Below are 25,439 nucleotides of genomic sequence, written 5' to 3' on the forward strand. Positions count from 1 at the left end.
TGCATGAGTTATGTTAGATGACCTAATGAGAGGTATGTACATGAGATTATGAAATGCATAAGCCTAAGCCAGATAAAATTGAAAGGGTAGGACAAATTTGGGGTATGACAAGTTCATATGAAGGAAAACACACAACCGAAACACATACAGCAAGAAGAGAAAAAATCAAAAGAAACATGTTAGTCCCACATTCAAGGAATTGAAAACTATGCTATAATTCTGAGTCCCACATTCAAGAAATTGAAAAAACACCTTGCAAGCTATAATTCTGAGTCCCACATCTAAGAACTCATATTGATTGCCCAATCATTGCTGTATAAATAGTCAGCTCCACCCACTCAGAAAGCGACACCTAGAAAGCACGATCACATATCTTCGTCATTGTTTCGCTTGCAAACTTTGAGAGAAGAGGTGCTAAGCCTAAAGTTCAAACACGCCATTTCACCCCACAAATCATTCTTCACCATCTTCAAATTCATCTTCCTCCCTCTTCTTCTTCACCTTCAAACCACCATTCTTCACAATCTTCAACTCTCTGCAAACTCATCATCACGTTCATCCTCGAACCAGGCTTCAATCATCCAACCTGCAACTTCCACACGCATCCTCAACGCTTCTGCATCTTCATCATTTCCACTTGACAACACACACAAAAATTTCAGAAATCCGAAAAAGGCACAAAGCGGAAAGAAGAAGAAGAAGAGGTATACGCAAGATTGAAAGAAATCAACATTACCTGAAGTGAAGGCGTCCACGCGTTCATTCCCCCGAGTCGAAGCCGTCAAAGGAGCGCCGGACTGACTCCGGTAGGTAAACGCAAATTAACTTCTCCTTTTTCGTCTCTCGCTGCTTTCTTGATATTGTGACGTAGCATTAAGCTCCATGAACGATAACCCCATGGTTTTGATTTAGTATTTGTGATTATCGGTGTTTATCTGGTTTTCTCCTCGGTTAGGGTTCGTGATTAGAGAGAGATGTGGTGAGTTTCAGAGAGAAGTGAGGTCGAAAATGAGAAGAGGGATGTGAGAGTAGCGTTTTCCCTCTAGAAATTTAAGGTTTCGCCGCCCTCTGCCGCCTCCGGCACGGCGGGGGGCGATTCCCGGCGAAGGAGGGATGATAACGAGAGAAGCGAATCTGGGAGTGGGGAGTTGAAACGTCGCTCGATTGACCCTAAGTTCCTCTCTATTACTTTTATTCATTTTAGTTGTTTTTATTTTTTTATTGATGTTTACTGAACAAAAATGTGAATCAAACATAGGTTTTGGGCCCCTTTGCTTAACATACCCCCGTCAGGCCCAAGCTATCAACATCTTTTGATAAACAAAATTCTGCAAACACTACAAAAAACCACCCTCTCGGGCCAGCCTTGGGCCTGCGCCAGTTTACTGGCTACACCTTCATTTTCAACCTACACCCCCCCTGTTTCTATTTTTTTACCACTAGAATCTAGATCTTAATTAGTTTTTTTTTACTACTTTCTTTCAGACATTAAAATAGCTAATCTTCTACCATCATTTTAGTGCTTAATACACATATTTTGTCATATAAAAAAAAATGTTCATAAAAAATAGTAATTGTAGGCTATTTCTTTTAGTTTTTTTACTTGTTGCGATTCAATTTCTTTCACAAAAAATCATATAAAAAATGATAGTACTTTTAATTCACTTTTGTGCTATATTTTGACTTGTTCTTTTTCATGTCATTTTCAATATGCTACTTACCGCTTTATTTTTCATGCTTCTTTTAAATCCTAACCTTAGGTAGAAACCATGATAATAATAAGTAGAATTCCCCATTCATATTAGGCTAGTTTTCTTAGGCTAGTTCTTTTTCTTTTCAACTTTAATCCATTTAAAAATACTTGAATAAACTCCCATAAAAAATACCAAGAAAACTCATAAAAAAATGACTAATAAATACTTTGACTAATAAAAAGGGAATGGAAGCTTGTAACCTCCCTTGCTTAAGGGATGTTCGAGTGCTTGGAGCTCCCTTGCTTAAGGGTTCCATTCAGGCGTAAGTTCCCAACCTCTAAAAAACACAAACCAAAGAGTAACTCGAGTTTCCCTTGCTTAAGGGATTTCCTCGAAACACTCAAACTCTCTCTCTCTTCTCTCGCTTTCTTAAGGGCACCGTTATTTCCGCTCCATTGCATCCTAGGCTGTCCCCTTGTGCAAGAGCGCGAACGTTAACGCCGCCCAACTAAAAAACACAAAAACAAACAGAAACTATGGAGCCGAACTACGGCGCTCTGATTCCTGAAAAGGATACGTAGGCATCAAGTCGCGGGGCTTGAACGAGCACACTTGTAAATAATTCCTTCTTTTCCCCGTATTTCCTTTGCATTCATTCGCATGTAGACATAGACATTAGACACACCCTTTAGATAGAAACAAACATAGGTGGATACCATCGAGTACGATGGGCGTGAGGGGTGCTAATACCTTCCCCTTGCGTAACCGACTCCCGTACCTTGATTCTCTGGTCGCAAGACCCTGTTCCTTCCTTTGTTAGGTTTCCTGGTATTCCTTTCCCTTATGGGATAAATATATTGGTGGCGACTCTGTTCATTTTTCGCGAGCGTGCGACAATCAAATGTCGTGTTTGTCAAGAAAACCTCAAGGAAGTGAAATATGTGTGTTGATTACACCGATCTTAATCAGGCATTTCCTAAAGATTCATACCCGCTCCCCAACATAGATAAGGTAATGGATAGTTCAGTCAACTACAAACTATTACCGTTCATGGATTCATACTCCGACTACAACCATATACCTATGTACTAGGCATATAGAGATAATCCGTCCTTCGTGGCCGAATGAGCCAACTATAAATACAACATCATGCCTTTCAGCCTGAAGGATGTGGGGGAAACACATCAGAGAATGATGAATAAAATCTTGATGGAAGAAATAGGTAAAAAAATAGAAGTTTACATTGACGTCATGATCGTTAAGTCTGACAGCGAAGAATTACAGGACGAACATCTGATCGGTGTGTTCCATGGGATCTAACAATACAATGAGACTCAACCTAAAGAAGTGCACCTCCAGGATCAAAATTTATAAATTCATAGACTTCTACCTAACAAAGAGGCATAAATGCAAATTAGAATAAGTGTGAGATATTCATCAAGACAGGAACACCAACAACGAAAAAAGAAGTGATGAAACTGAGTAAAGATCCACTCCATTTCTTAAACTCCATTTCTTTTCCATTACTATAGTTTTGTGTGTATATTACACGTATTTCTAAGACATGTGACACATATTTACTATTTATTTAATTTTATGCACATAAAACTATAGTAATGGACCCTTCATTTCTTTTTAGAAAATGGAGTGGATCCTTACTCGATGAAACTACCTGGGATATTGATCGTCTTAAACATATTTATATCCAGTTTTCCCTACACACATTATTGTTTTACAAGTTACTAAAGAAAGAAGTTCACTTCAAGTGGACCGCAAAGTGCGTACCAAGTGTTCATGAGTAAGTAGTTTTGACAAACTATAATGACTAATTATTGTAGTTTTATAATCTTTCTTTCAAAAATATGTCACAACCTTTCTTCCCAAAAAGGAAGCGATACAACTTATAACACTTGAAGCACATTGTTGTCAAATGTTATTCTCAGTTAGTAGCCTAAATACATTCAATCTTACTTCACAGTACATGAAACATAAAAAATACAGAACAATAACCAAATCTAAAAAGAAAACAAAAGTAAAAAGAAAATTATGAAATTTTGATGTGTATGTAGAGCAAAGATATCCCTATTCCCAGGATTCGAAAACATAATCGTATGATAATCATCTAAGTTCCTCCTTGGTACAGGTTGTATTAAAAACAATTATAGCAAACAGAAAACTTTGAATTGTCAGGATCAGAAAATAAGTATATAGCAAACACTACGCCATCTAAACAATATCAAGTAGCAACTAAATGATTCATGAAGGCTGCCAAAAACAAAAGAAACTTGTTCATACAGGGATAGACACACATATAAGTGGCAGAGAATATGATTTCTACACTACAACTTAGAATCCAAAACATACTCCGAGATGGTCGCTAAAAAGATCATGTACCAAATGCTTGATGAATCAAACAGCTTGATGAATCTCATGGACCTCAGATGAAGAGGTCATGTACCACATGCTTGTCAAATCAAACAAATTCAGTAAAGTCGATCAAACTGATATTTACAGTCACTTATCTAACATCTTACAAAGGTTCGCAAAGAAGGCATTATAACCTATAGGCAATACGAGAACTCTTCACTGCCCATTATCTTGAAGTGGAGAGTCGGTGTTAAGTTGGTTCTTGTCCTTCTCATCTTTATTCATTGATTTATCTATCATCCTAGGGGCAGAAAAATTAACACTATCAATTGACATTGCAAAATCAATCATATGACAAAAGTTTATGACACGTATACATAAACATACAATAACTGAATAGGAAAGAATCAAAACTGACTTAAATATAGATGCCTATATCTTCATTCTTGAATGATTTCTACTTGATTAAATTGCACAGGGGTTCCTAATTATCTAATATGTCATCTCATTCTGAAATATCACAAATTGGAAATCTTCACGTGGAAACAACAAATGGCCTAAAAAATTAAGTAATAGAAACTCAAAGGGGATCTATCAAAATGTATGCAGGGATTGGGCTTTGGCCCTCCAGCTTACCAAAAAAAAAATGTATGCAAGGACTGTTACCTTTTTAGGAGACAGATGATGATTGGGAGGTGCAGCTGTGGCAGACTCAGCGACAGAAGAAGGAGCAGCATCAGAAGCAGGTGCAGCTGTGGCAGGCTCAGCGACAGAAGAAGGAGCAGCATCAGAAGCAGGTGCAGCGGAGGGGGAGGCAGGAATGGATTGCGAACGGTATTTGATAATCTTTGTACCCTTTAAAGAATCTGCAACCTGTTTAGTAACAACCGATCACAAACTCCTGTTATGGTTGTTTCATTTAAAATTGCCTAAGCTCAGATTCTTATAAAAATTACCACACTCAGCTCCCATATGTTTTTTAGATAACTACCTGCTTCAGATTAAAATAAGTCGAGAAATCTGTTGTGATTTTAACTTCTGTAGATGGCAAGTTTTGTCGCAAGAAGTCAACTATTTCATCAGGTATGGGATGTGATTTCAAACGTGCTTTAAATGCCCGTCTTAACTTGGCATCAGCTTTCTTTAACATGGCTTCTTTCACTAATTGTAGCAGTCCATCACGAAGAGGTATCAATTCTACTTCCAATGACTTCAACTTACACAGCGAAAAGAGCTTTACCACCAATAAATCGGGATCTAAGGAGAGAATCTGAGAATCGAAAGTGAATTAAAATCAGTTTTATGCAAGTCAATTAAATTTTAACAAAAAAAGCCTGAAACTTGAGGAAGGACCTGAAGAATAGGAGAAGTGACCGTCAATGATTCTACATTGGAAAGGAGCATCAGCCAGTTGAGTGGAGAGGAAACATCCCCCAATGAAGCTGGATCATCATTTGTATTAATATTTACTTTTTTAACAGAAGAAAGTCCACTCCCACTTATTTCCTGAATAAGGTTTCCGATAAAACTAAAGGTACAAAGTATTGGAGTAGAAAGCTCGATTTTGACACAGTCAAATGAATTATGCATAGTTAAATTGACAAGCATCTCACTTGATATTTTGAGTAATTTTGCATTTCTTATCTTACAGCTATGAAGGGCCAAACTATTCAACTTGGTAAAGGTGGAGAAGGGCTCAGCAGAAAAGGCAAAATTTGTAAGATCTAAGTTGGTCAATAAAGGCAAATTCAAAGAATCTGGAAATAATGTTGTTGTAAAATGACCAATACCAAGTGAAAGCTTAAGAGATGTAAGAGCTTTACAAGAAGAAACACAGCTGAGAATGCGAGGAATATTATGGGAGCAAGCATAGTTTGTAAGGAGTTGAGGCTCAATATCACCGTGAAGGTAAAGATCAAGAGCGTGAAGTGAAGACGAGGTATCACGAAGAGTCAAAATGTTAGAGACGAATGAGGCAAATTTTTTGACAGTGGTAAATCTTGAAGAATGCAAGATAAGAGTTGGAATACATTTCCAGAGATGTTTCCATCTCGTGGATAATACACAAGACTGAACAACATGTTTGGTATTCAAGAATGATAAAATATGAAGGATAACAGAGTCTGGTAAATTACTCAGCCTGTCTTTATTTTCATTCTCACTGTGGCTTCTTTTCTTCATCTTTTCTTGATCTGTGCTTTCTTTGAGCCTCGTTTTCTGTTCGTTAAGCCTAAAATGAAGGAAAAATGAAATTATACTCTAAACAAGAAGCCATAAAACAAGATTTGTTCGATTGCAAATGGAAACAATTGGGGTAAACCTAGAAAGTATATTGAAGAATGTAACAAAATACCTCCCCGCCGCCGTTGTTGAGTTGTGAGTTCTCCGATGGACTGGAACGCTGCAGCAAGGAATCACAAAAAATGGATTTAAATTTGAGCGAGGGAAAAGCTTGATGCCAACGGAACCTGATCCTCTAATGTTGAAGCTGGAAAGGGAAGGGTCTTTCACCAATTCTATGCCTTTAGATCAATCCGGCGTTTTAGAAAGAGCCACGCGGGTTTCAATCATTTTTTGATAAATAGAAATTAAATATGGATTTGGTTTTCTCTTATATTAAATTTAATCTTTCATTTTATTTATTTTTATTTAAATAACAGAGAAAGGGCCAAATTTAATCTTTCACCTTGTGGTTACATTTTTTTAAATTATTTTGAAATTTATAAATCCCTTACCTAACCTTATGTTACATGAAATGGTCTCTTTTTGTTAGTTTTCAAAAAAAAAGTTAAGTTTTGCTTTGTTGGACCTTTAGTATCTAACATAGAATTTATTTATCTAACGTGGGATGTTTGATCCTGATTATTGGAGGCATTTTAAATTTTTTGACAAGTTAAAAGAGTTAGCTTATCCAAATATAAATAAGCTTTAGTATTACGATGAAGTTATTGTTAATGACATTGTTATGTTGGAAGATGACCAAGGAAGTAAGAGGATGAAAACAATTCCAATGATGAATGTGGCATGTCATTTATATGTTGCTCATCCTCTTTCACAACCTTACATTATTGAGGAACTCATAATTTCACTAAAATACCTAATTCGGATCGTGTTTGAAGATGTTGTGGATGAAGGAGTCAACTTGAATGAGAATGTGGGTGATGAGAGGCCATTGTAATGGAAAAGAATATGGGTAATAAGGAAACCAATGTGATGGAAGAGAATATGGGTGACAAGGGGCCACTTTGTTTGAAATGAATGTGGATGATGAAGGGACCACTTGTCAACAATTCTTGACTTGATACTTTTTTCATTATTATTTCTCGTATATATAAAGGTTACAGGGCTATATCGGTAATTACACTAAATAATTACATTTAAACTAATTCCTATTCACATCCCCCCTCAAATTGATGCTGCTTGTCAACGAGCATCAATTTGCTAACAAGAAACTGATGACGTGGACGCGGAACAACCTTGGTAAGAATATATGCAATCTGCAACTGAGTACTGACATGAGGAAGTGATATTATTCTGTCATCATAAGCGTCACGGATTGAGTGACAATCAACTTCAATATGTTTAATGCGTTCATGAAAAACAGGATTCGCAACAATTTGGATGGCACTTGTATTGTCAGCATAAAGGGAAGTTGACTCTATTTGAGGAAATCCAAGTTCAGCCAAAAGACCACAAAGCCAAATTTTTTCAGAACAAGCAGCAGACATGGCACGATACTCAGATTCAGTAGAAGATTTAGAGACTCTCGCTTGTTTCTTACTTTTCCATGAGATCAATGAAGGAGTCAACTTGAATGAGAATGTGGGTGATGAGAGGCCATTGTAATGGAAAAGAATACGGGTAATAAGGAAACTAATGTGATGGAAGAGAATATGGGTGACAAGGGGCCACTTTGTTTGAAATGAATGTGGGTGATAAAGGGACCACTATGATGGAAGAGAGTGTGGGTAATGAGAGGACCCGTGTGATGGAAGAGAATATGGGTGATAAGGGGACCATTGTGATATAAGAGACTGTGGATGATGAGGGGACCACTGAGGGAATAAACTGTAACTAGAAAGAAGTTGAAGGAGTTAACAGTAACCTAATATATATGGAAGTGGAAGGACCACTGAGGGATTAAACTGTAACAAGGAAGAAGTTGAGGGACTTAACTTTAACCAAGGAGATATGGAAGTGGATGGGATCACTAAGGGGCTAAACTGTAACTAAGAAGACAGTGCTTTGAATGTCAAATTTGAAGACTCAAAAAATGATATAGGAATTGATGGAGAGATAACACTTGATGATGAGAAAGTAGCATGTGAAAACCAAGTGAAAAGAAAGGGAAAAGACAAGGTAAAATGAAAAGGGAAAGGAAAAGGAAAAGGCAAGGGGAAATCCAAATGTGAATGGAGTGGTTCTTGATGTGGTGTTTTCGCAAGTACATGGAGCGTATTAGACTATTAGAGTAATATAAAAGATTGTCGAACCCACAGAGACCTAATTGTCAATCTATCATTTTCTATTGTTACAGTGTTTATTTAAGGCAGTCGATAGAAGATTTGGAATAACCATGACAAAATAAAATAACAAACTTTAGATAAATCCAGGGATATAATACTAGAATACGGCTCTCATCGATCATCAATACTCTTATCATTTCTAATTAGGATTACTTACGAGGAAATATTTTTTATCTTGAAAAGAATTAATTAAACAGGAACTATCGCTTTCGCGTATTTAGAACCGGATTTTACTCTCTAAATTATATTCTCTGCTTTCACGTGCTAGACGTGATATGCATTAAAGTAGCAAAACTTATTTTAAGAAATAGTATTCTTTACTCAGTCGAAAAGTAGTTATGATTGAAATATTTTACTTAAAAGGGTTCCCAGCTTTCGCTCGGATAATCAGATCCTAAATCTATGAACGCGTCCGCTAATAATTTTAAAATCACTTTATGGAAACATTAAACTCTCCTAACTAAATAATAAAGTGATTTCGCAATATTTATTAACAAAACATAAACTCATTTTAGTCCTAAGTACCAGACATATTTCGATCTTACCCGCTATGTTCACGGTCTTATTTTTGTAGTAACCGATCAAATTAAGTACAAAAAGTTGTGTTAAAACCAAAAAATCTCTCAATTGTAATCCTAAAGAAACAACAATTAGAGTATCTTCTAATCGACGATCCTCACATTTCAGCACTAATAAATTAGCTGAACATACATACAGTATATGTAAAAGCGTTTAATCGAAATACGGAAGTAGACATATTAAGCGATTCAATAAAAATAAAGAACATTCAATGAAATTTAATTAAGTGCGGGAAAGTAAAGCAAGGAAATAAGCGTGCAAGATAAATAGACAAGGCGAAAAAACGTAAATAATAATGTAATAAAAGCCTACTCCAAACGGAGTCTTGAATTTGGTACAACGGAAATAAAATTTGAAGGAATGTAAATGACGGAAATAACTTCAAATGAATGTAAATGTGGCAAGATAAAAAACTTCAAAGTAAAGAACTTCAAACTCAATGACAACAACGATGCAATAGCTCTCTGATGCGAAGAACTAGAGTTTTTTGAATGTAACTTTATGCCTAAGTTGTACTAAGTTTGGATGGCTTGAAAAGTGAAATGTTACTCATATTTATAATGTTCTAAAAACCTAAAATGTCAAATGGTGGTTGCTGACTTTGTGTGAGAGAAGATAGGGAGGAGTGAAGGAAGTGGGAGACCAGGCCAAGCCTATTTTTCAACTATTTACAAAATACAAAGGATGGTGAATGCCATCCCCTTGTGGGGAATGACACCTTCTCAAAGTGGGAAAACTTGGTCTTTTTTATCGTTAGGACATGGGACACATCATTCGCCTCTTGGCTTCCTCCATAGTGAACGCCATGTTGAACACCGTGAGTACAAATTACTTCTTTTTCTCATTTTTCATCCAATTTGCTTCGTTTCTTCGTGTATGGCTCTCATATGGTCAAGTACTAGAAAAACTGGAGAAAAAAATAGCAACATAACAACACAAATAAAGATAAAATAACGATAAAACATGTGCAATTCGAATCAAATATTTGGTGCATTTTTGTGTTATTAGTTATCTTAATGATATGATTGAAGGTGAGGTCTTAACGGAAAAATTTATAAGATTAACTGACATTGAGGAGTATGATAGTGATGAGTTACCTAATGAGTATCACAGTGAAGATTATGAGATTATAAAGGATGGCTTTGTAACATTTAAGCTTCCTAAAGGAATGAAAGACTACAAGTGGGAAGTGGGTACTTGTTTTGTAACAAAGGATGAATTTAAAGAGGGAATAATAGCATATGCTATACATTCGGGAATGAACCTAATATTTAAGAAAAATGATTAAAAAAAAAAAGATGCGAGTGATATACAAGAAAGGTTGTCCATGGGAAGCATAGTGTGCAAATATTGAAAATGAAGAGACTTGGAAATTAAGGAAAATAGTGGACAAAAATACATGTAGTAGGGACTAAAAGGATAAGTTCCTTGTTTTCAAATGGTTAGAGGTTTTAACTCTGTATTTGTAACTGCAAGGGCTAAGCCAATTGTCACTAAGCTTGAAAAAATAAGAGTGTTTCTTATACAGATATGAGACTCAAATAGGCAGAATATTATCAAATATGAAGCTACAATTCTACTAAATATCAAAAAGAGGATGGCAAAAGAATCACAAGAGACAAACCATTGGGTTGTGAGGTAACATGATTATATTTTTTCTTTATGCATGCAATATCTCTCTTGTGGCTGGCTTATGAGTCAAGGTAACGAAAGAGTCATGAAAAGTAATGACTTAACACCTCGGTTTTTAAAACACCGAGGTAAAGGTTTATCATGATTCATGACATAGGTTCGAATCCCGGTTTCTGTACTTTTATTATTTAAAAAAACTTGCGCCTTTCTTATCTCGTTTCATCATAAAAGTCGAGGGGTAATTATACAATTTTTAAAAAATAATCTCGTTACACTGTTTTCCATAATATTACATTTTTTAAAATGAAACTCGTTATAGTGTTTACAATTAATATTACATTAATTATCCATAAAAATCATTGGATCTTCAATTCCTTGATATTCTAGACAAGATCAAATACTAGAAAACTCTTTCATGTAGGATCTTGCATGTATTTGTTTCTGGTAAAAAAAGGGTAAGATAATTAAAATCTATATTAAAAATATAATAGAACAAACCTTGAACCCATATGATTTTCTGCTATTGCAATCCATCGAAGAGAACTTTTTCAAGTTTCCTTAGGTTTCATATGTTTCATTTAAATTTCCAATATCGTAAGAGAACTTTTACAATGGACGTCCCTTAGATTTCAGACAGATCATTAATGGTGGATTCTTGAGCATTGATAACCTTTAAATGGACAAAAAAATATTTGTTTTAGACCGTTGAATAAAAATATGAAGAAAAAAATATTTAACTATCATCTTAGTTTTTAAAACAGCCGAGGGGTTAAAGTAAAATAATTTTTTTAAATGGTTATATTGTTTATCGAGAATATCAAAAATATATTGTATGAAAGAAATATTCGCATAATATCATATTGCTTACCCAGAATATTAAAATAACAGCATGAACAAATGTCTCATACAATATTCGTTGCATACAATTAATGTATTTTTTAATATTCTGGGTAAACAATGTAACCACTTTGTAAAAAAAATTATTTTACTCTAACCCCTCGATTTTTAAACAAAATCGAGGGGCTATAGTATTTTTTAAAATTGTTACATTATTTACCCAAAATATCAAAAATACATTGTATGCAACAAATTTTTGTAAAATATCAAGATTGTTTACCCATAATATAAAAAATGCAGCATGTCTAGGTCTTATACAAAGTGGTAGAGATCTGTCTTGAATGTCAGACATGCCTTCACCAAGATTGAATGTCGATGCTATGATTATCACTGCTTTCACTAGCGTATACAATTTGCATACTGGGAATGCATCCAACTTTTAATCAGGTGTTTGTTCTAAACATTGGAAAATCTTTTTTCAGCACTTGCAATCCATTAGTAAAGACTTTTAAGAATAAATCATAGTTTTTCAAAACCTTCAAAAACAATAACAAAAACAACATCAACACCATTGTTTGAGTTGGATTGCAAAAGCTGAAAAATATTTTATTCTAGGTAGATGAACATTTTTTCCAGTTTTGCAATCCATCCTAAAAATTGATGCATTCGACAGTAGAGCGGCTACATATAAGATAGTATTAGGGTAAAATTTGTTCAGCAAGTATTTATAGTAAAATCCGATTATTTTATCCCTCGGTTTATCAAAGAAATCAAAGGGTTAAATTATTTATTTTACAGTTATTATATGACTAATTATTGTTGTTTTATAAACTTTCTTTCAAAAATATCTTACAACCTCTCTTCCCAAAAAGGAAGCGATACAACTGATAACACTTGAAGCACATTGTTGTCGAATGTTATTCTCAGTTAGTAGCTTAAATACATTCAATCTTACTTCACAGTACATGAAACATAAAAAGTACAGAACAATAACCAAATCTAAAAAGAAAATTATGAAAATCTGATGTGTATGTAGAGCAAAGATACCCCTATTCCCAGGATTCGAAAACATAATCGTATGATAATCATCTAAGTTCCTCCTTGGTACAGGTTGTATTAAAAACAATTATAGCAAACAGAAAACTTTGAATTGTCAGGATCAGAAAATAAGTATCTAGCAAACACTACGCCATCTAAATAATATCAAGTAGCAACTAAATGATTCATGAAGGCTGCCAAAAACAAAAGAAACTTGTTCATACAGGGATAAACACACATATAAGTGGCAGAGAATATGATTTGTACACTACAACTTAGTATCCAAAACATACTCCGAGATGGTCGCTAAAAATGTATATTACAATATGGCGTCAAAACTGGAAACTAACAGCTTGATAAATCTCATGGACCTCAAATGAAGAGGTCATGTACCAAATGCTTGTCAAATCAAACAATACATTTCAGTAAAGTCGATCAAACTAATATTTTCAGTCACTTATCTAACATCTTACAACAAAGGTTCACAAAGAAGGCATTGTAACCTGTAGGCAATATGAGAACTCTTCACTGCCCATTATCTTGAAGTGGAGAGTCGGTGTTATGTTGGTTCTTCTCCTCCTCATCTTTATTGGATGATTTATCATCCTAGGGGCAGAAAAATTAACACTATCAATTGACATTGCAAAATCAATCATATGTCACGTATACATAAACATAAAATAACTGAATAGGAAAGAATCAAAACTGACTTAAATATAGATGCCTATGTCTTCATTCTTGAATGATTTCTACTTGATTAAATTGCATACTAGGGTTCCTAATTATCTAATATGTCATCTCATTTTGTAATATCACAAAGTGGAAATCTCCACGTGGAAACAACAAATGGCCTCAAAAATTTAGTATTAGAAACTCAAAGGGAACTGTTACATTTTTAGGGAGACAGATGAAGATTGGGAGGTGCAGCTGTGGCAGGCTCGGCGACGGAAGAAGGAGCAGCATCAGAAGCAGGTGTGGAAGAGGGGGAGGCAGGAGCCGAGAATTGCGAACTGTATTTGATAATCTTTGTACCCTTTATAGATTCTGCAACCTGTTTAGTAACAACCAATCACAAACTCTTGTTATGGTTGTTTCAGTTAAAATTGTCTAAGCTCAGATTCATAAAAAAATTACCACACTCAGCTCCCATATGCTTTTTAAATAACTACCTGCTTCAGATTAAAACAAGTCGGGAAATATGTTGTGATGGTAACTTCTGTAGACGGCAAGTTTTGTCGCAAGAAGTCAACTATTTCATCAGGTATGGGATGTGATTTCAAACGTGCTTTAAATTCCCTTCTTAAATTAGCAACTTCTTTAGGTGACTTAGCATCAGCTTTCTTTAACATGGCTTCTTTCATTAATTGTAGCGGTCCATCACAAAGAGGTATCAATTCCACTTCCAATGACTTCCACTTACACAGCGAAAAGAGCTTTACCTCCAAAAAATCAGGATCTAAGGAGAGAATCTAAGAATCGAAAGTGAATTAAAATCAGTTTTATGCAAGTCAATTAAATTTTAACAAAAAAAGCCTGAAACTTGAGGAAGGACCTGAAGAATAGGAGAAGTGACCGTCAATGATTCTACATTGGAAAGGAGCATCAGCCAGTTGAATGGAGAGAAAGCATCCCCCAATGAAGCTGGATAATCATTTGAATCAATATTTACTTTTTTAACAGAAGAAAGTCCACTCCCAAGTATTTCCTGAATAAGGTTTCCCATAAAACTAAAGGTACAAAGATTTGGAGTAGAAAGCTCGATTTTGACACAGTCAAATGAATTATAATGCATAGTTAAATTGACAAGCATCTCACTTGATATTCTGAGTAATTTTGCATCGCTTATCTTACAGCTATGAAGGGCCAAACTATTCAACTTGGTAAAGGTGGAGAAGGGCTCAGCAGAAAAGGCAAAATTTGTAAGATCTAAGTTGGTCAATAAAGGCAAATTCAAAGAATCTGGAAATAATGTTGTAAAATGACCAATACCTCTAGGATAAAGTGAAAGCTTAAGAGATGTACGAGCTTGACAATAAGAAACACAGCTGAGAATGCGAGGAATGTCACCGTTGACAGAGATTCCTAATCCCCAGAGATGGGTATTATGAGAGCAAACATGGTTTAAAATCTTTTGAAGGAGATGAGGCTCAATTTCACCGCGACGGTAAAGATCAAGAGCGTGAAGTGAATACGAGGTATCACGAAGAGTCAAAATGTTAGACACAAATGAGGCAAATTTTTTGACAGTGGTAAATCTTGAAGAATGCAAGATAAGAGTTGGAATACATTTCCAGAGATGTTTCCATCTGGTGGACAAAACGCAAGTTTGAACAACATGTTTGGGTATTCAAAAATGATAAAATGTAAAGGATAATAGAGTCTGGTAAATCACTCAGCCTGTCTTCATTTTCATTCTCACTATGGCTTATTTTCTTCATCTTTTCTTGAACCGTGCTTTCTTTGAGCCTCGTTTTCTGTTCGTCAAGCCTAAAAAGAAGGAAAAATGAAATTATACTCTAAAGAAGAAGCCATAAAGCAAAATTTGTTCAATTGCAAATGGAAACAATTGGTTGGAGAATGTAACAAAATACCTTGCCGCCGCCGCCGTCGTTGAGTGGTGAGTTCTCCGATGGACTTGAACGCTGCAGCAAGGAATCACAAAAAACGGATTGAAACTTGTAAACAAATTGAGCGAGGGAAAAATTTGGTGCGAACGGAACCTGATCCTCTGAAGATGAAGCGGGAAAGGCAAGTGTCTTTCACCAATTCTATGCCTTTAGATCAATCCAGCGGTTTAGAAAGAGCCACGCGGTTCTCAATCTTTTTTCGATAAATAGAAATTAAATATGGATTTGGTTTTCTCTAATAAGAAGATTTCTATTAAATTTAATCTTTCATTTAATTTTTTTATTTAAATAGGAGAGAAACGGTCAAATTAGAAGAATCACCTTGCGATTACATTTTCTTAGATGATGCATTGAGTCATAAGGTTAATGATTATACTTTTGTTTCATTAGTCAGATCACATTAGTGTTAATCTATTTTATGTAAATAAAAAATAGGTTTAATATTTTTTCTTTCTTAACTTAATTAAATATTTCGCTTTAGTCTTTTAACTATAAATATAGTAAGAAGCATTCTTTTAACTAACATTTTGTTATATGAAATAGTCTCTTCTGTTAGTTTTTGTAAATAAAAAAAATGATAAGTCTTGTCTTGTTGGACATTTAGTATCTGACATGGAATTTATTTATTTTATATTAATTTTAACTTTTGAAACGTATTAGGGCAAAATTTTAGTGAGATAAACATCATTTGCAGTCTAAAGACCAACGGAAGTGTAGCGAAATAAAGTTGAAAACAGAACGAAGTGTGACGAAATGAAAGTTGAAGCCCTAGCGCCGTTGTAGACGAAACTAAGACGATATGCAATCAAGTAACGCTTGAAGAAGAAACCCTACAGTACAAATACTCAACTGTAAGTTACTAAAAAAGATTTTTTAGCTTTAGTCATCTTCCTTTGTACTTCTTCTATCTTATGTAGTTTGAATAGGTCATGGAGAAGAGATTTAGATGTATTGTGCATCACTCTGGTGAGTTTTTTAAGGAGCTTGCTAATTTTACCAAGTAGGTATAAAGGGTTTGAGACAATTTGGGATGTTGATCCTAATTATTGGAGTTATTTTAAAATTTTGGGCAAGTTAAAAGAGTTAGCTTATTCAAATGTAGATAAGCTTTAGTATTACGATAAAATTATTGTTAATGACATTGTTATGTTGGAAGGTGACAAGGGAACTAAGAGGATGAAAACAATTTCTGTGATGAATGAGGCATGCCATTTATATGCTCATACTTTCAAGATGATATAGATGAAGGAGTAAAAAAAAACTTTTTTGTCTTAAGTATCATACGACTTTCGATCTTATTCAACATGTTTACGGTCATACTTTCATAGTAATCGATCAAATTAAGTGCAGAAAATTTGTGTTAAAACCAAAATAACTCCCAATTGTAATCATAAAGAAACAACAAACAAAGTACCGTCGAAACAATGATCCTCACATTCCAGCACTAAGAAGTTAGCTGGATATATTTACGGTAGATGTAAAAGCTTTTGATTGAAATATGGAAGAAGACATATTAAGCGATTCAATTAAAATAAAGAACATGCAATAAAATTAAATTAAGTGCGGGAAAGTAAAGCAAGGAAATAAGCGTGCAAGATAAATAGACAAAGCAAATAAAACATAAATAATGCTGAATATAATTAGAACTTGTTTCAAACGGAGACTTGAATCTGGTACAACGGAAATAGACGGAAATAAACTTCGACGAAATATAAATGGCGGAAATAACTTCAACTGAATGTAAATGTGGCAAGATAAAAATTCAAATTAAAATGCTCCAAACTCAATGATAAAAACGATGCAATAGCTCTCTGATGCAAAGAACTAGAGCTTTTTGAATGTAACTTTATGCTTAAGTTTTACTAAGTTTGGATGGCTTGAATAGTAAAATGTTATTCCTATTTATAATATTCTAAAAACCTAAAATGTTAAATGGTGGTTGCTGACTTCGTGTGAGAGAAGGTAGGGAGGAGTGGAGGAAGTGGGAGACCAAGCCAAGCCTATTTTTCAAATTTGCAAATAACAAGGATGGCGAACACCATCCCCTTGTGGCGAACGCCACCTTCTGAAATTGGGAAGATTTGGTATTTTTGACCGTTAGAACATGGGACACGTCATTCGCCTCTTGGCTTCCTCCATTGTGAACGCCATGCTGAACGTCGTGAGTACAAATTACTATTTTTTCTCCATTTTTCATCCAATTTGCTTCTTTTCTTCGTGTATGACTCTCATATGGTCAAGCACCTGAAAAATAGACAAAACACCAGCATAAAAATAGAAATAAAGATAAAACAACGATAAAACATATGCAAGTCGAGTCAAATATATGGTGCATTTTGGCTTTATTAGTTCTCTTAATAATATGAATGAAGGTGAGGTCTTGACGAAATTTTTTAGAGAATTAAGTAACATTGAGGAGTATGATAGTGATGAGTTATCTCATGAGTATCGTAGTGAAGATGATGAGATTGTAAAGGATGGTTTTGTAACCTTTAAGCTTCCTAAAATAATAGAATATTTCTCTTGTGGATGACTTATGAATATATTGTGATTTCTACATGTGTTACAGGCGTGCAGGTGAATATGACTACGAGGTTAGGAATATATCATTCAATAGGAAAAATAAGTTGTTAATATTTTCAAAAAAAATAATGCTCATATAGAATGTGGATGTTGGTAGGGCTACCATGTTATCATGTAATGTCATGCATGAAAGATCAACACTTAGAACTTGATGATTTTGTGTCTGACTGTTATAAAAAGAAAGATATGAAACTTGTTATGTATCAGTTCTTTATCCAGTTAATGGGGAAACTCTATGAACAAAAACTAATGATGTTGATTTGTAGCCACCATCCATAAAGAGACAACCTGGTAGGCCCAAGAAAAAAATTAACAAAGAGGCTGGAGAAATAGTGAGAGATGAGTCACATCTTAAACGAGCAAGACATGGAATCAAATGCAGATGTTTTCATAAGGATGATCACAACAAGGCCACATGTAAACTGCCACCACCGCAAGCACCACCAAGTCAGCCACCACAAGTAACTTCAAGTCAGCCACCACAAGCAACTCCAAGTCAGCCATTACAAGAAATTCCAAGTCAGCCTCCACAAACAACTTCAACTCAGCCACCACCAAAAAAGAAAAGAACACTTCAGAAGGGGGGAACCTATTTCAAGTCAACCATGATTTATGATTTCTATATGATACTTTTGTTATGTTGCTTTGGGATGTAACCATATTATCGGAATGCTATGTAATTGTGCATTTTGAATGATATGCCTTATAATTCCTTTTGAAACTGATATGTAATTCTGATACTTCTTATTGAAATGATATGGCTTATAATGCCATTTTTTATTTCTAATATCAAGATCAACTTATTGTAATTTTGTTTCCGCTTATTGTAATGTTACACCAGTATAATGATCATAAATTGGTAGAGTGTATTAATAACATATTATTTATCATAAAATTTTGCATTAAACCAACACAAGTGTTACATAGACAAACTTATGGCATATACAAAATTCAACCCAACTAAATTACATTGATAAACTCATGATAGATACAAAATTCAACCCAACCAAATTTCCAATCTATTTGAAATACATTGTTACAAATACAAGATTAAACCCTAAGCTCAAAATCGCAAACAAAATGGACATTTTCAACCATCCTCTAATGTGGAAAACCTTATTCTTTAATTTTGAAATTTTCTTCTTTTTCTGTTCAAGGGGAGATTATTAGATCCTACCAGGATCAACAAAGATGAGGCAGTTGTGATGTTGGTAGATTATCTGGAAGTTGATCCAGAGGATGTCATGATGGAGTTAGAAGCCATATGGGGGGATCATGCTAGATTTTGATACCTAGAGAAGATGTATAAACAGCAAGTGATTAATGCAGAACATGTTGGTGGTGATGCTAAGAAGGTTGTGCACCATAGAGTATGCTCTCTTAGAGCATACCCTGTTGTATTTGGTTGGCACATCCATCTTCGTGGACAAGAGTTCCACGCGTGTTGATGTGATATACACGTGATACTTCGATGACTTAGAGAAATTCAATTAGTATAATTGAGGGGCCGTTTGTTTGGTGTACGTATATTCCAAGTTAGGTAAAGGTTATATGTGGAAGATGAAATAGGTTACAGATTACAGATAGCATCACACTTTTGATAGTAATATTTATGCATCATCTAGTGTCATTTTCGTAATACTTAAAATATATGTCCATTTTTGCATGTTTGATTAATTATTTTAACTTACCATTTCTACGCTTGGATTCTCCAGCACTTTCCACACATATATGGATGATCATATGTGTCGACCTATATAAAGGATATGCCACGTGCTATGGAAATTTCCCCACTCCGAGGGAACCAGAAGACACGTCCATACATAATGTATTTTGACGGCATGGTAGCAGAGGATATACAAATCAACGCACATGTCTTTCACCACGAGACACGTCCCTTTGAAGACTTTATCGTCTACTATGGTTGGTTGGTTTGCAATTCACGTTTGACGTGTCCTCATATGCCTGAGTGTGTCATAAGGCAGTTCGACTACATGGAACTTGTTCCTAGAGACCTTCACAATCTGCTCTCCGACTATGATACGCCGACTATGATACGTCCAAGTGACGGGAGTGTTGTACACGACTACCTCCGATGGTACTTTAAGGTGTCACATACTTATATGGTACCCGATACCCATAACATCCACCTAGGCAAGCTCACCAAGAGACACTTAAGGAGGAGCAGACTATGGTTGATCATGATGTTGATGTGCTGCCTATGTATTGTTTTATCGTGAAGATTGGGCAGACGGATATAGACACCAGACTATTTCCAAGTGGCTCTACGGTGAGGGATGTTATAGATGCCATGATGTATGAGGCACTACAGTACAAAATGCAACGTAGGAATAGGGGGCACATTACGTCATGCGCAGTAGTTTATAGTTTTTGTATTAGAACCAATATATTCATGTATATTTTATTTTGACTTATTGTGTACTATGAATTTATTAACTTATATATGTCATTTTTATATTATTCAGGAAGTGTGTGGTTTAAATTATACCAATAAGTAACATGTCATCAAATTCATCAAAGCATCTCTAAAACAAATGCAGAAATTGCTATCTGGTGTGGTTGTTGAGATGCATATCCAAAATTTGTATGGAGTGATCACAGAGATGCATATTCAGATCTTATCTATTATAGTCATTACAAGGTGTTTTATTAGAGAAATGTATGTGGTGTACAATTATTACGGAGATGCATCATCGAAATAAATTTTGAACTAACATTTGAGACCGGTGCTACTTAATTTGACTGTGTTTGAGAAATACATATATGAAATCTGAGGGACATTTTTCAATTTTTGCGAGATTGCTTTTCCAACACTTAGGATGGATGAGATTAGCAATTCAAAAGAAAAAAAAAAAAAGCCTAAAAACTTACTTAACCCTAAGTTCCTTAAACTTTTTCTTATGTAGAAATGAAAAACATTCATACGCCTAAAGAGTTGAAAATAGAACGCTCGCTCGCCGGCTCGCCGGCTCTCTCCCTCGCTCAATAATTTTTACAGTAAAAAAATAAAAGACACAGCTTCTCATTCAACACACGTCCTCACTACTCCGTTCGTATTTCTCATTCCCCCGAGTGATTCTTTTTTTTCTCGTTGAAATTTAAAACAACTTTGCTAGGTGTAGAATTTTTCAGCTACTTCTTGTTTCGTTACATTGCACAATTTCATTTCATTTTTTATTCTTAGGTTTTTTCTGAATAAATTCTAAATCAGTTGATAAGAGGAGGAGAAGAAGGAATGATCTTGAAATGAGTGAAGACAAATTGAGTGACTTGTCCGATTCAATTCTCATTCACATTCTCTCTTTTTTGAACACCAAAGATTCTGTTCAAACTTGCATTTTATCTAAAAGATGGAACCATGTTTGGAAATATATTCCCATGCTTACATTGAATCACTCACATTTTTCTACTCGGAAGAGTTTCGATAAATTAGTGTCTAGATTTTTGTCTCTTCGCGATAACTCAATTGTACTGCATGCTATTGATTTTATTCGTAATGGTAGTATCGACTCTCGCCTACTTAGAAGGCTTGCACGCTATGTTTTATCCCATAATGTCAAGCTTCTTCGATTACGAATTGATGTCAAATGTGATATTGCTCACATCCTGCCTTGCATTTCTTCATGTCATACTTTAACATCTCTTAAGCTCTCGGTTTCACCTAATGGTCGTCATAATTACGGGAGAACGATGTTTCCTAAATCTCTGAATTTACCTGCGTTAACGTGTTTGCATCTAGGAAATTTTGCCTTTAGTGCTAGTGAGGATGGCCGAATTGATCCTTTTTCGGCCTTTAACAAGTTGAATGATTTGACCATTGATAATTGTAGTGTGAGGAATTCCGAAATCTTGTGCATATCAAGTGAGACGCTAGTCAGTTTAACTATGCGTAATCATTCTTTCAACTCTTATCAAATCAAGCTATCTGCTCCAAGTCTTTGTTCATTTGCTTTTACGGGTACTCCTTATCAGATGTTCCGTGGAAGCAGTCTTTCTTCTATCAAAGATGTAAACATTGATGCGGAAATGTTGGCAAATTACGGGGCGCCTCCTTTTATATTACGTAGCTGGTTGCTAAAACTCGCCAATGTCAAATCATTGACGGTCTCTGCAAGTACTCTTCAGGTATCTTAAGTCGACATTTCTTTGAGGCCTAATTTTTATTTGCTTTTCAAAATACTTTTTTGTTTCTAACTCATGTCAAAAATCAACTGAGTTTCATAATTGCATTAAACTAATTCTAATCCACAGTTATCCCTTACTGCATAGGTTCTCTCCTTAATTCCTAATTATCTTTTGAAGCTTAAGATATCTTCTCTGCATAGCTTGAAGTCGTTGAAAGTAAAGTTGAAACCACTTTCATATGGATTATCCATGGCATTGAAAATTGTTAAGTTAGAAAATGCATTAAAAGCAGGATTTGAACCATCTTCACCCATTCCCGATGGAATACTGAACTTTTTGCTCCAGAACTCACCGTCAGCAGCTGTTGACATCATAGACTGCTCAAGGTGAAACACGCATTCATATTTTTTAAAAGAGATTCTTAAAGTTGGTTTGGTTTTTGCTTCTTTTTCTATTTCCATTTCCATAGGTCTCTTTGCTTATAACTAATAATCAGCAGATAAATTACTAGTCACATTATTATATGAACAGGAGAAAATTAAGTCGATGTTTTGAGGCAATGATAGGATTGCTTGTACAAATCTACAAAATTTAATGGTGGTTTGATATAAAACTTTAGTTTGAGGTCAATGAAGGTTGATGAAAGAAAAGAAGAAATAACTAACTCTTGTAGGTTGAAGAAGTGCAAAATCTAGAATCTTGGTGGATAATGGAATTGATACTATTTGAAATTGCAGTTATTTGTGGTTTGAAAAAAAATTCTTTGTTTTGAGGCTGATGAGGTTAAAGGAAGCAAGCATTAATTCTAATTCTGTGATGTTGAAGAAGAAAGAAATAAGAATGAATTCTTAGGTGTTGAACTAAATGCGGTACCAGTTTCATTTAACTTCTAGCTCATACAACTGAGATATGTATTAGCTTTGAGCTTAAAAAGTTTGTATGTACACAATTCACTTAATCTGAATTCATTTTGTACCGGTTTAGTTAGTGTTAGTTCATAGGAGCTTTGCAGCTAAGATAATTATTTGCTTGATAGATAAGTTTCTATTGTGGTTTTGATATTTTCATATTCTTCCACTTTGTTTTCGATAGAAAATGGACAGAATTTTATAGTTTTGATATTAAAATTTGCTTTCTTTTAGTTGCAAAATAAGGAATTTGAATTGATGTTTTATTGCTTGGATAATCCTTTCAAGTTTTTAGTAGTTTTTCAGGTTGGTGGTACAGTGAGTAATGGTTGTCAACTGCCATACTCTATACTAATTAAGAAAATGTATTTATGTTCTATGCATCTAGGTGTGACGATTCCTTCGACCATCTACCTCCGTTCTCATCTTCGCTTTTTGCTCAATTCCTTCAGCCTTCTTCGCAGGAGGTATCCCCACATTGCTAAAATTCTGTTCAATTTTTATGGTTTATTAGTTTCTTCTGTGAATTTTCAATTCTATGATCTGTATAGGGGAATATATGTTTGAGTGTGTATTGTACATTATTGTATGTTTAATCTGTTATGTGTTACTTTATAATGGTTAAATTATTATTATTAAATAATTGAACAAAAGCTTATTGCATCTCCCAGAATGCTATGTATGATCTGTACCAACGGTTACAATATCTAGAGCAAGTGTTGCAGCAGACACAAAGGTATCTTCATCTAGCAGAGATTAAGGACAAGGAGGAGATATTGGCCCTCAAAGAGCATGTGATGATGATGTCAAAGACCATGGATGCCATAGCGGCAGAGGGTTGAGGCCATGAGGCTACTATAGTGTCGAGACCTATGAAGCACAAACAGCGCTAAGAGTAGGTGTGTCGTGACACGTGTTAGTGATGTTATCATGACAATTATAACGAGGACGAACACGATTTGATCCCTCCCATCATTCATAGTTTGTGTGTATATTTTTTTATGCTCACACACATTTTGATATGTACAATTCTTAAATTCTTTTGGTTCGTATGCATCCAATGATGGAAAATAAACTAATGCTTAGTGTAATATCATCTTATTTATGCATCATAAAACTAGCTTTATTTAGTAAGTAGTATATAGCTTTATTTAGTATTTAGTAAGTTATATTTTGGAAATTTCTTTATCCACCTCCCTATCTTTCTGGTGACTCTGCGAAATTTTGTAATTGTCTTTACTTTGGAAATGCATTTTTGAAATTGAAAAAAAAGATGATTTCGGAAATGCATTTTCGAAAACACATTTTTTTTACGTAAAAAAAAAAATCAGAAATACATTTTCGAAAACAACATTTCGAAAATGCATTTTCGAAATAATGCGCGTTTTTTATGTTTAAACAAAACAGCCTCCCCCCCCCCCCCCCCCCCCCCCCCCCAAATCATTCAAAAATCCCAAAATTCGTCTAAACCAGTTGCATAACCACCAAAGACAAATTCAAAGACCATCAAAGGCTACTCCAAAGGCTCTTAAACTACTTTTAAAGCACCTCCAACAACATCTCAAATATGTAAGTTTTATAATACTTCAATGTAGGATTGAAATTGATGTTAGGGGTGTTATAGTGTAGTTCATTTAAGTTATTACATGTCACTGGTGTTGTTTAGATAGGAAAATTGAGGTTTTGATGCACTTAGGGCAAGCTTTTGGGTTTTCTGCAAAAATGGTGTCGCAGGTATTTTCGGAAGTGCATTTCTAAAAACACCTCCCTGACCAGTTTCGGAAATGCACTTCCGAAGTAGACCCAGAAAGTTTTTTTATTTTTTATTTTCTTGATTGTTTCGCCTTCTAACCTGTTCGCTTATGGATTTCAATTGTTTCAGGAAAATGGCACGCAACCCAGCTAGAATTAGACAGGGGAGAGAGACACAGACAGCGTCGGCTAGACGCGAGCGAGCGGCGCAGTTGACATCGACGCGGGGACGGGGTGGAGTACGAGCATCCGTCCAGACAGATGAGCCTAGTTCCTCGTCTGGATCGAGGAGTCGGCTGGCTAGGGTATCTTCTTCCCGTCAGGAGGAGGTACAGGAGGAGGAGGTGAGATACCAGGAGGCAGAGGAGGAGATACTTGATGTTGATGCTCCACACGGGGAGGAGGAGGAGGGCTACTCGGGAGGGCCTAAGGACACGTCCGTGATGATTTTCTACCACGAGCACGTCGCTCGATGTGTCTGGGAGGGAGAAGTTTTTTTTTATAATTTATCCGACTTTATTATTTAACCATTTTTTATTTAGTTTTATATTCCATATTTTCTTAATGGTCTAATTAACAATGTTTTTTGTTTTTGTTGTAACAGGAAAGACCGACTTTAAAAATGGTGAACCGCGCGCGGAAGAATTTGGGTCTCTTTAAACCAGAGGCGCAGTGGTTTAATGATGCGGTGACTGCTCCCAGGCTAGGTGGATTGTGCATTACCGGGTATACCATCATCAGCCACGGCAT

General features: G+C 35.2%; 2 protein-coding genes and 1 pseudogene across 2 annotated transcripts; 1 reads left to right on the forward strand and 2 right to left on the reverse strand.

Annotated features, from left to right (window-relative positions):
- Positions 1-4,979: 4,979 nt before the first annotated feature.
- LOC131602787 (F-box/FBD/LRR-repeat protein At5g53840-like) lies at positions 4,980-6,530 on the reverse strand. The gene is made up of 3 exons (XM_058874976.1): positions 6,415-6,530; positions 5,415-6,291; positions 4,980-5,331 (listed from the first exon to the last, which is right to left on the reverse strand). The coding sequence occupies exons 2-3, from the start codon at positions 6,240-6,242 to the stop codon at positions 5,041-5,043; spliced, it is 1,119 nt and encodes a 372-aa protein (XP_058730959.1). The 5' UTR covers positions 6,243-6,291; positions 6,415-6,530; the 3' UTR covers positions 4,980-5,040.
- Positions 6,531-12,829: 6,299 nt separating this feature from the next.
- On the reverse strand, positions 12,830-17,451 carry LOC131605609 (F-box/FBD/LRR-repeat protein At5g53840-like; annotated as a pseudogene).
- Positions 17,452-19,724: 2,273 nt separating this feature from the next.
- LOC131605610 (F-box protein At4g22280-like) lies at positions 19,725-24,053 on the forward strand. Its single transcript, XM_058877946.1, has 6 exons — positions 19,725-20,009; positions 20,126-20,228; positions 21,116-22,029; positions 22,174-22,415; positions 23,326-23,404; positions 23,609-24,053. Exons 1-6 carry the CDS (start codon positions 19,725-19,727, stop codon positions 23,777-23,779), a joined length of 1,794 nt encoding a protein of 597 aa, XP_058733929.1. The 3' UTR covers positions 23,780-24,053.
- Positions 24,054-25,439: the final 1,386 nt, after the last annotated feature.

This window comes from Vicia villosa, linkage group LG5 (assembly GCF_029867415.1).
Source record: "Vicia villosa cultivar HV-30 ecotype Madison, WI linkage group LG5, Vvil1.0, whole genome shotgun sequence".
NCBI lineage: Eukaryota > Viridiplantae > Streptophyta > Magnoliopsida > Fabales > Fabaceae > Vicia > Vicia villosa.

What these genes read in the sequence shown, in the direction of transcription:
- LOC131602787 (XM_058874976.1), bottom strand. Translation starts at nt 6,242, where the DNA reads ATGAAGAAAAGAAGCCACAGTGAGAATGAAAATAAAGACAGGCTGAGT. An exon ending in TCACTTCTCCTATTCTTCAG is followed by an intron (nt 5,332 to 5,414) that starts GTCCTTCCTCAA and finishes TTCGATTCTCAG; the next exon opens with ATTCTCTCCTTAGATCCCGA.
- LOC131605610 (XM_058877946.1), top strand. Translation starts at nt 19,725, where the DNA reads ATGGTAGCAGAGGATATACAAATCAACGCACATGTCTTTCACCACGAG. An exon ending in AGGTGTCACATACTTATATG is followed by an intron (nt 20,010 to 20,125) that starts GTACCCGATACC and finishes TTTATCGTGAAG; the next exon opens with ATTGGGCAGACGGATATAGA. An exon ending in GACATCATAGACTGCTCAAG is followed by an intron (nt 22,416 to 23,325) that starts GTGAAACACGCA and finishes CTATGCATCTAG; the next exon opens with GTGTGACGATTCCTTCGACC.